This window comes from Macadamia integrifolia, chromosome 14 (assembly GCF_013358625.1).
Source record: "Macadamia integrifolia cultivar HAES 741 chromosome 14, SCU_Mint_v3, whole genome shotgun sequence".
Classification (NCBI taxonomy): Eukaryota; Viridiplantae; Streptophyta; class Magnoliopsida; order Proteales; family Proteaceae; genus Macadamia; species Macadamia integrifolia.
In genome coordinates, this window is record NC_056570.1 from 27,321,377 (window position 1) to 27,333,413 (window position 12,037).

At 36.9% G+C, this 12,037-nt stretch overlaps 1 protein-coding gene and 1 long non-coding RNA gene across 2 annotated transcripts; both read left to right on the forward strand.

Annotated features, from left to right (window-relative positions):
• Positions 1-2,777: 2,777 nt before the first annotated feature.
• LOC122060787 (aspartic proteinase nepenthesin-1-like) lies at positions 2,778-4,169 on the forward strand. The gene has a single exon (XM_042623887.1). The coding sequence runs from the start codon at positions 2,778-2,780 to the stop codon at positions 4,167-4,169; it is 1,392 nt and encodes a 463-aa protein (XP_042479821.1).
• A 4,186-nt stretch (positions 4,170-8,355) lies between these two features.
• Positions 8,356-9,387, forward strand: LOC122060911. The gene is made up of 2 exons (XR_006134498.1): positions 8,356-8,462; positions 8,838-9,387. It is a non-coding gene; the product is annotated as an uncharacterized LOC122060911 (long non-coding RNA).
• Positions 9,388-12,037: the final 2,650 nt, after the last annotated feature.

Sequence of the window (12,037 nt, forward strand, 5' to 3'; positions counted from 1 at the left end):
TCTCTTTAATTATGGCCTCAAACAGCCACATAGGGCATGGTTCCATCGCTTGTCTCAGTTCCTTATACATTTGAGATTTCATGCTTCACAGAGTGATCCCGCTCTTTATCTTTCATAGGTGTTCCCACAATTTATATTCTTATCTAGATTGAGGCTTTGTTTTGTGAGATTGGCCTCCCTCTCACTACACCTCATGTGCTTTGGTGTGACAATATAGAGGCTACGTATTTATCTGTCAATTCCATTTTTCATCCACGATCCAAGCATATGGAAATTGATTTCCACTTCGTTCATGATCATGTTTCTAAGAAACAATTATCCGTGCAGTTTTATCTCCACCACTGATCAGATTGTGAACATTCTGACTAAGCTGCTCTCTAATTCACTGTTTCAGTTTACGTCTGATAAGTTAAAGATCCGTGCACCCGACTCTCCGATATTGATGTATATCCAATCGTCCAGCTCAAGTGCATATCCGATCAACCACCTCACATAACCGATCCCTATATCAGATGTGATATTGAGTTTCCAACATTATTGGTACTCAATATTGCAAGTCTCGGTTGCCTTACATCTTTAAGATTCTATTCGTAGCAATATTCTATTGTAATTCAAACTCTCTATGTATAGCCCATAGGCTAAGGTTATCCCACTTTGTATATATTCTCATATTTCAATCATGTATATATTCTTATATTTCAATCAATAGAAAGACAAACTTGAATTTACATATACCAAATAACAAGATAGCTGGTATAATGGGTATGGGGTCAATAATGCTGGGGTGCAAAGAGTCTATCAATAGCATAGTCTTTGGTTGTGGCTCAGATTTGATATGCAATGTATGCCAAATAATGAGATATCTAGTATAATGGTGATGGGGTCCGGACCTCAATCCTTCATTTCGAGCATCACATTCCATCTCAGAAATGCTGTTCTTGTTCTTAGGGCCTGAAAATTCATTTGAGATTTAAGGAAGATTACTTTTCTTAGCAATGGTACCTCATCAAGAAATTCCACATAATCTAATCGGAACCATACCATCAATCGAATTTTGGGTTATCTTATATCATTTACATGGAAGTACGCCACCCTTTTTTTTTTTTGGGTAAAAGAAGTACCCTCACCTTCTGTCCAACGAATCTTAAAGATAATGCATGTAATATCTTGTAATGCTTATGATAATATATGTATGTATATTCATGCATTTTAGGATAATTAATATATAGCTTGTTTTACATTCCAAATGACAGTAATTAAACCATCTCTGATCTGTGTTTTGGTGTAGGATAGATTAATTGATTCTTAATCAGCCATTAATTTGACGTGATGGATCATTTTTTGAATGGATCTTAATTCATTAGGTGTTAATAAATAGGTCTCATTAGGAAATAATTTGACTACTACCCGAGTTGCAAATAAGTGGCTGCACCCTGAGGAAATAGAATAATTCACTTCTCGATCCTTTGGGTTCGAAAATACCATCCTACCTAATTTTAATACTTTTCAAAATATCCTTTGAGATTCCATTTCTTTGACTGTAAACAAAGGTTGCAGTAGGTCACATTATTCTTGTCAGGTTTGGACTCAATCAGAATAATCGATTAATCTGTCAAAGGACTCAAGAGTGCTTCTTCTTGAAGACCTCTGCATGGAATTGACCAGCTTTCATGGTTCATCAAGGCCAAATGTGGGCCTGTATATTTTTCTAGGGTTGCACATGGGCTAGGCAAGTGGAAGCTCAATACTTGATTAGGTTGGACTGGGCTTGGGATTGCCCTCCCTGACCTCGGTTTTCTTTCAAGCTAAGTTATCAACCTAACTCACATAAATCCAACCCCTAGAAACAATGTCTGAAACAAGGCAGGTAAGTTGAAAATCTTCCAACTCCACTCATTTGAATTTGTGTTAAAGTGACTGACTATATCTGTTAGACAGACAAGTGAAAAACTTCATAACAATTGGAAAGATCAAGATAGATTGCAATTGACCAAAATTTTAATACTCATGCTTGATTCTCATTCAAAAACTGTTGGCCTAAATTTTTACACTCACACTGATTTGATGTTATGATTGGACTCCTTAATTCTCAACCTCTATATTTATGGGTCAAAATATCATTCTTCGATTTAAATTAGAATCAAATTCCATGGCTGAAGAGATTCTATCTTCACCCAGGAAAACAAAGTCCTAAACTTTTTCTCATATTTACCAGCCATTTTCCTCGATGTTATAAGTACACTACTCAATCTTCTCTGCTTAAGGAGATAAATATAAATTTATCCGTAGGATAAAATAGTAGCCCCAACATTAATGAAAAAATGCAATGTGGCTGACAACCAAATCAGGAGGGCAAACGTGAAATCTTCCATCATTAATTTTCAATTTTTTTTTCTTTTATAGGTGGAGAGGGAAGTAGGTAATAGCCAAGAGGCTCGAACTTGGTACCTCCTGGTGAGCATGAGTTTTTTACACACCACAACTCACCAATTGAGCTAGGCAGTTGTTGTTAACTATTCATTTAATCTCTGACAATTTGTGGTAGTTACTTCCAAATTATAAATCTTCCTTGGACCAGCCACATTTTTAAATCACATTGGAACTTTTCCATTTATTTTCCCTTCATTAACATAAGACAAAAGCATCAGCCGTTTCTTATCAGATCCTTCAATTCTACATTTAATTAGGTTCTATATTTGGGCAATTCTCAATTATAAATCTCATGTCCTCTGGCCTTGGTGTTCACATCCCATTCTTTGTTTAACTTTATAGCGTAAATGGCTTTCATGGAGACTTTGTTATCTCTAATCTTTCTCCTCTCAAGTTCATTACTGCTACATTCTGTTGCTGTTCATGAAAGTCCTGAGTCCATCACTCTAAGCCTCATTCACCCATTCTCTATCCACTCACCATTCTATCCAGGGAAGAACGTAACAGATGTGGAGAAGATTAATCTACTTATTAAAGCCACAGAAGCCCATATGCAGCATCTATTCCCAACCACAACAATGAGACGACAAGGAAGCCAAAACGGTAGCAGTGAAATTGACGACATAGGAGCACTTGTCGGATTTAATGGTGCCTATTATCTAGCCATTGTGGGTATAGGTTCATTTCCACCAGTTCCTGGCCCAAAGTTTAAGACTTATTCCTTGGTAATGGACACTGGAAGCGTCATGACATGGGTGCAATGTGAAGGTTGTGATCCTTGCTTACCCCTATTGCAACCCAATTTCCCATACAGACGATCTCAGAGTTATAGTTCTATTCCTTGTGGTCACAAAGACTGTCCAACTCCAGAACGGGATTGCCATGGACAGTCTTGTGGATTCAAAGTACGCTATGGGGATATTAACCGTGGACCCATAACGAGGGGAACCATTGTAAGAGAGACCTTAGCCTTCACTTCTGATATATCTAGAGGAGCTATAGTCTCTTATAGCAATTCATTCTTGGGTTGTGGCTTACATAGCTCCAACTATGGGTTTCCAACACAGAGTACTGTTGCTGGGATTTTGGGCTTAGGGCCTGGAGGCTATGGAACAAAACCCATATGGAAGCAAGTAGCCAAAAAACGCTTCTCTTATTGCTTATTTATCTCTGAACATGCCAGTTCAAAGTTATATATTGGAGGTGAAAGGATGGTAGGACCACAAGTTGTGTCTACACCATTGGTGGGAGGATCTAACCCAACACTCTACTATGTGGACTTGCATGATATTAGCATTGCAGGAATTCGCCTTGGACTACAGAGATCAGCCCTCTCTGGTGGTTGCGCCATAGATACAGGAGCTCCAATGACTTCACTAGTTGCTAATATTTATGCACTTGTGAGAGCTAGTTTTGTTCGATACTTTGCACAGTATGGTATTCAACCATATGGTAGTCGAGGTAGACCAAGCAATTTGCCTGATTTAGATCTTTGTTTCCCAAAGCCACCTAGTTTTAATAGGTTTCCAACTATGACTTTCCATTTCAGAGAAGCTGATCTTGTTGTGCAGCCCACCGGTATATTTTCAATGGGGACAAATTATATTTGTGTTACAATTAAACCAGCCACTGAAACATTGATTGGAGCGCATCAGCAAACGCAACACAGGTTCTTCATTGATTTTGAGTTGGGAAATAGAGTCTTCTTTGCTCCTGAGAATTGTGGAGCTACTACTTAAGATTATTGTTGCTTCTCTGGAATAGTTTGTACTTAACAATCAGAATAAATAATTTCATTTAATGACTCATCTTTTTGCTCTCATACCCAGTTTCTCTAGCTAATAGAGCCCGTTTGGTATCGTTTCTGTTCCAGAAACTCCGTTTCGTGTTAAAAATAGAAATTTCAATTTCTATGTCAAAACGCTGTTTTTAAACGATTTAAGGCTGTTTGGTGAATCTGTTTCTGGAACAATTTCAGAATAGAAAACCGACAGTTCTGCCATTTGGTTATGCTTGTTTCATTTTTTATTTTTTTTTAAGTCAATAATTACAGAAATAACATTAAAATAGGCTTAGAAATTACTAATCCTTTGGGACAATAAAGTATCACATACAAAAAAAAAAAATTGTTTCAAAAGGACAAATAAAGTATAGAATTAACAATGCTTGTCCAAGTTAATTATTACATAATTCCCCAAATTTTCACTTTTTGTCTAAGTTTAAAGACTTGAATGCATGGAGGATATCTTTCATCTTATTTATTTGGTCCTCTAATCCTTTAAGTGTCCCTTCCTGATATATTTTCATATACTCGTTCGAAGTGGACGGTGGTGTGGATGATGTTGATGTTGAGCTTTCTGAACATGATGTTGATGTTGATCTGAATCTTTCATGATGGCTTTAATCAGATCTCATGAGATCCTTAAGATCGGAATCCTTTTTATACCTTCTATGCACGTGCGAAACACCACAACATACCATGATAAGGTGTAGCGCCAGTGCATCAAGGATTATGCACCTAACCAATCAAATCCTAAGCGTAAGCATCTATCTCATCCATATCAGCGTAAAAATCTCAGCAACCTTTGGATGGGCATCAAGCCTGCGTGGTCGAATCTTGACCATTCATTTCACTTCCCTTTACTCATCTTTATTATAATCAAGCCCCTGCCTCCATATATTTCAGTACTTAAAGACCCCCTGCAACTTAACCTTCAAAATCTTGAAATTACACAAAAGCCCTTCAAATTTCAAAAATAAATTCCAAAAAATCCACCCAACACCGAGAGCAACTGATGGATTTTCGGTTTGGATTTCGAACCGGCTTTACGAAAACACTTATAACTTTTTCATACAATATTCGATCGAGATGAAACGAAGTGTGTTAGAACCATAACTGGACGCTATACGACTTTCCAGAAGACTCAATCATCTGACTTATCCATATAAAAAGACCAAAATGCCCTTAGACCTTTCCAATGACGTATTTTTCTCATACGGAATCAGAACGCAATGAAATCAGAACCATTGAAAAGATTCGATTTTTGTCATATTGTTACATGGAGAAATGATCTTCCTTTAAAAAATTCATCTTCAATGCCGAAACTACCCTCGACTGCCACAAATGTCGTAACTTCTACATACGGTATCGGAATGCAACAAAATTAGATGCACTAGACTAGATAAATCTATATTTTTCATGAAGAAATGATCTTCCAAAAATGTCATTTTCATTGCCGAAAATTCCCCCGAGCGTAAATAGGCCAATTTTGCCAGTTTTGACCCAGAAACCCGCACCACATACTAAGGATGTATCAAACCATTCCATGCTTACCAAGCAGCTCTGTTATCTCATCAGTGACACTGGACATTACCATGTTGTCATTTCCATCCATGTCACCCAAACTGGCCATGTCATCACCGCCACATGGCCGGGTTCCCAACGGGGACAACCATGAAACAACAGAAAACACAATCAACAAAAACCCACAAATGGCTCCAAGAGTATGCGTACCTGGTTGAGTGAAGACGAGCAGAGATCTAGGTTGAAAACTTGCAAAGATCTGGTCTTCACATATGAGATCTGAGAAGACGTGATCGACGAGCAGAGTCGAGTAGAGATGAGCAGTGGAGTTCTCCCTTAAGAAGAACGATGCAAGAACCTTCTGATTTGTAAAAAACCCAAAAAATGTTGAGGTTTGTGCGAAATAGAGAAGAGGAAAGAAGAAGAAGAAGAATGAAGGTGAAGAACAAAGAAGAAGAAGAAAGTGATCGTACCTGCTGTGTCAAGGATTCAAGGTCGAGTTGCTTCTCCAGTAATCGGTCTTCTTTTTTCGCCAACTCTGCATGCTCAAAGGTGAAAGGGAGAGGTGAAAGGAAGCGAGGGTATATTATCGGGAACGAAAGTTCCTTTTTTAACAAGTTTGGAATGAAATTGTCGGACAGAACGACAATTTGTCGTTCCGTCTTTCCACTTTCAAATCGTTTTTTTTTTTCCAACTTTTGGTTCAAAAAAACTGAAACACATCATATGGTTGCCAAATAGATTTTTGCGTTTTTTCATTCCAATAGAACGAAAAAATGGTAGGAACGTTTTTTTGGAACAATACCAAACGGGGCCATAGTTTCAGTAAGAAAAAATCAAATCGATGAAATTTAAGCAGCCTTAGGGCTTCTTAAGATTACCATTGACTGAGGTTTTGGGTCCTATTTCATTGCCTATATTTATTGGATCCATGTAGCTGACCCCATTAAGTTGGGATGAGGCTGAGTTTATTTTGTGCTCATGAGACCTTTGAGGTCTACATGATCACAAAATTTTAGGCCACAACGATCTAGAACACGGCTTGGAAAAACTTGAACCTTCTAGACATACTTATCAATTTAGCATGTCCTGAAGTATTTTCCCCAATCATGAGAAGTCGTTTCTACAATTGAAGGCTACTTTATGGTAGATTTGAAGTAATTTCCCTATATGGTAGAATTCTTATTTTACATTCTATTCTTGAATATATATGTTCTATAAATTATCCTTAACTTTCACTGTTTTTTTTTAATTTCTCTAAACCTTCTTGCAATTGCACTACTACTATATTATGCTATGGCACTTCATAATGTCATCAATCTCAAGCCTATCTATCGAGACTTATTCAAGCCCCTAAGCTCCCAAATACAGAGATAATTCTTAGGGTTTTTCTGGAAAAGAGATGCACTGATTTTCATTCTATTTTTTGTTCTCCCTGTCGGTCTCTTTCAGATTAGCCAATTTTGGATGAGCTAGTGGTCTACATCTTTGTAGGTCACCCCTTAAAATAACTCCCAAATAACTTTCAATTATCTGTAATTGGTTTTTCAGGAAAAATGGAATTACTATTCCTATTGGAAGCTTGCACTTGCAAATATATGGATTGACCCTTCAAATTGATATTGCGTGATTTTCTGTCTTTGATAGCTTCTGTCTCAATCTCAATCAACCAGTAACCATTTGAAGTAGATAGAGAACTTAAATTCATTATTTTTATATTCTAGAGAATTGGAAAAAGCCTATCCTGTCAAGCAGATAAGGCTACATGCATTTGCCCCTCTCTTACCCTACAATAATCTAGAGAAATGCACTATCCTTGGATTTGTCAAACACACACACTTATATGTTTGAGCAAACACCAACAAATATGAAGAAAAAGGTCAAATCCCTATGGGCCCAACCCCTCTACTACCATCATAGATCTTAGAAAAAAATCTCATTTGGATCTCAACCAAAATATATCGAAACAGGTCAATCTTCAAAATGGATCATGAATTCTAGACAAACATAACATTATATGAAGAAAGAAAGAAAAAAAAATACTAATGTCTGAATAGAGGCAACTAGAGAATGTGCCATGCACCGATGGTTCAAGTTATGTTCGTCAGAATGAGAAACCTTTAGATGGTTCTTGGTTTGTTTGATCCCAAGGGTCCAATTCTAGAACTATCCCATTTATTGAATAATTTCAAAATCGGGGTCATGTTCCATTTATTAATGGGGGTGGTCTGATTCGATTCCTAATGCATTGCTACGGTATCCAAACTTCTAAAAGGTGCATTTTATTATCATCAAGAAAGTGGTCAAGTGAGAATTTAAAAGAAAAAAATCTTTTACTTGCCATTATACATGTCACTATAAAAAAAAGTATATATTTTTTCAAGTAAACATATGAAAAGTAAAATGACAAGATTTACCTATTGAAGAAAAAAACTATATGTTACAATGAAAGGGCAAAATTGAAGAAAAAAACTATATGTTACAATGAAAGGGCAAAACACACCAAATATATTTGATTTAATCTGCATTTCTAAGCAAAAAAATAGTTTAAACTCCACACTATCAAATCTCAAACACCGAATCAAATATTTTCAAAACAAAATCAAATCATTCAAGTTAACATCTTACCCCCAACTCCCCAAGTAGTTCTTTCGGCCTGAAACCATTGGAAAATTCATCCCCAAATCGTCAAATCCTGTCTATTATTCAGTTCTAAAATTCGATTCAGGTTGGTATTCTATATTTCTAGGTCCCAAGAACAAGAGGGTTGAAATCGTCTGCAATTCCGATCTTGTACAATTCCATGCAATACCACCTTCAGGTGGTGACACGTGTATTGGTACCAATACAATGGTCCAGATCTGGTACAACTAATAAAACATTAAATCAGTAAAGAGGCATTTAAATTAGATCTGGATCATTGTATTGGTATCAATACACGTGTCACTGCTTGAAGGTGGTATTGCACAGAATTGTATGAGATCGGAATTGCAGACGATTTTTTTCCCAAGAACTTTCTTTATCGATTTCGTACGGTACAGTAAGGGGCAGAGTAATAATCACTGTGACTAATTGAACCCTGCTCCCACTCCACTGCAAACAGTGATGGGATAAGAGCCAGCATCGAGTCCGTTGACTTTCAGCGTTTCAAGATGTTAATGTTTCCTCCATCACTGCAACTCCAATGGATGCTCTCAAGTATCTAAAGCCACTAGCAGGTTGTGACTTGGATGTTATTATTTTTGGATATTAGTTGCCAGTTGTAAATGGATTAATTGTTATTCTAGATTTGAAGTGGAATGCAAAACGCCTGCTTGTTTGCAAGTTGATGATTTATTTGCTTGTTTGAATGGGAATAGATGTGATTTCTTTTTTCAATAGATCCGTGGAGATTTTCTCCCTGTGAGTATCACTCTGTGCAAGATTGTAGTTTTGGGCATTAGATGCAATCTTTAGTTACTGTCATGGCAATCTTCACTGATGTAAACAAATGCCAACTTTGGATCCTGGCTATCCAGCCCCTCTCTTCCATGGGATCTTGTAGGAAAGTGTTCAAAAGCCTTCAGATGTATATTCATCATCAAGTACTGATGAACCCAACAGCAAACATGTTGAATCCATATTGAATATATTCAGGGTTTTTACTTTGTCAAGGAAATATTAATCTGATTGTTTCATCACATGGTATATAATATGCTGATTTAGTTAATGTATACTGACTTGCATTGGGTCTGTATGGTTGGAAAACTCGTTGTGTTCTTCATGTATCTGAAATGCATCTTTTAGAGAAATAAGAGCAGATTGAAAAGGAAGAAAGAAAAATGTATAAGGTTATGTTTAGAATTCCACATTCGATATTTTAGCACCAGAGGTTTTTTTCTTTTTTTGCTAAAAGAATGAATATATTAAGAAAAAAAAAGGAGTACATCATAAAGAGGAAACAGGGACAGAGCAGAGACCCCTAAAGCCGCTAACAAACTCCAGAGAAAGAAAGCATCACCCTAGGAGAATCTAAAGCTAAGCCTGCCCAGGATATCATTTTCTACGTAATCAGCAACGTGTCTTGGGAAAGACACCGAGAATTCTGAGTTCCCAGATTTTGAAACCTTTTTTGCCAGAAAATCTGCAATTGGATTTGCCTCACGAAGGCTATGGGATATCTTCCAAGGGATTGATTCCAGGAAAGGGATAGCATCCAACCATCTTTGGAGGATAAACCACGGGATATGGTTCCTTTGGATCGCCAAAACAACCGCTGCCGAGTCAGATTCTATCCACATGCCCCTTGCACCCATCGCCTTAGCTTTATAGCTTAAATGGCTTTCATGGAGACTTTGTTTTCTCTAATCTATCTCTTTTCAAATGCTTTGCTACTACATTTTGTTGTTGTTCATGAAGGTTCTGAGTCAATCACTCTAAGCGTCATTCACCCATTCTCTGTCCATTCACCATTATATCCAAGGAAGAACATAACATATGTGGAAAAGATTAATCTACTTATTCGTGGCATAGAAGCCTATATCCAACAACTATTGCAAACCACAACAATAAGGTGACAAAGTGAAGGTTGTGATCCTTTTTTGCCTTGTTGCTATGGAACCAAAGTTAGACAAATCAAACCAAAGTGTGTTTCAAACCAATCAAACCAGCCTTTCTCGTGACGCCCTGAAACCCGGCCTAGGGTTTTTAGGCATCAACGGTCCAAAGGATCTGTAAGTTCGAAGAGATAATGAATTGAAGTAGCATCCACAAGTAAGAGTTAACTAAACTAATATAAATTAAAATTCAAAGTTTAACTATTTATGTCAACTTTCAAACTTAAAGTAATATTGAATTAAATTACGTCTTCAAAGTCTAACTCAAATTCTACATCATCCAAAAAAAAAAATTAGGGTAATTTACAGTGCCACCCCTGGAGAATGCTAGTATTTTAGGAACACCCTCTCTTTCACCAAATTAGACTCAGACCCTCTACCGTCAATCACTGTTACATTATACCAAAAATGCTAACATCAGTAGTTCCTTTTTTTTCCAAATACATTTTGCCCTTAAAAATAATGAAGTATCAAAATTACCCTCATTACTTGTAATCCCCAAATCGATTTCACCCCAACCCTAACCCACTTTGGTTTGTGTTTGCAGAAACATAAACTCTCGACTTTGGTTTGGGACAGTCCATAGTCTCTGCTGGCGACGTTAGACTAACTCGTTGTACCTCACGAGTGCATCTATAAGGGAATTATAGAGTAAAGCTGATGGATTGAATCCAGAATCAACATTAGACTTGAAAAGTGCAAACGATTCTAGACCTTGGCGATGGGGATTCTCATGTAGGAGTCTAATACAGTTCTCCAGCTCGATTCTAAGACCATTGGAAACTGAATTCTCTGTTCTTCCACCTGCTGAAAGTACAGCTGATTTTTTTTTCTGGGATTGGGGTTGGAATTGAGGGTGAGGGAACCAATCAAGAAGCTAATTGATGAGCACATTTATGTGTAAAATCTAGGGTAGTAAAACATGCATTTTACATATTTAGAATGAAGCTACCTTGGGTTTTACTCTCTTTTTGCAGGTTTTATATTTTTAAGGCCTTAAAGAATATTGGGCGCTATATCTTCAATTTTAAACGTAAAGAGGTCCTATTTCTTTCCATGGTTGCGAAGAGGACGAAATTCTGAGCAAGATGGACATGTTCAATTAAAAGTACACATTTGTTTAGTCACTCGTACAAATGATTATTCTTTTCAGGCCAAAAAAAGAATAATGGATCAGAACTGAACCGAGATGCAGAACCAGCCCATTTGCAATTGTCTCAAAGATACAAGGAATACTCCAAATGCCAACAAGGATCGATGGACCACATCCTTAAGTGATTGAAGATTTGTTTTTGGGAACAATAACTACTTAGTGTAGTTGGTGAGCTATGGTGTGCAAAATTCCCTTACTCTCCAAGAGGTCTCAAGTTCGAATCTCATGGTTGTTTTTTTTAGAGAATTTGTTGAAGATTTCCTGCTTTTCATTCACTTAAAGCACTAAGGTCATGGAGGGGATTTCCACATCAAATTAGAAACAAATAAAATCGTGGAGAAGAGAAGAAAAAAAAAAAGGAAAGAGAAAAAGAGGGGAGAAATAAAGATTGTCCAAATCTTCTCTCTCCTCCACATCATCACCCACCAAAAGATTGTCCAAATCACACAAAGCAAAAAGAAAATAGTTCCTTGGAGGGAGAAAAAGAAGAGAAATAAATTAGAAAAAAAAAAAAGGAAAGAAAATAAGCAAACAAATTATAGGAAATTTCTCAAA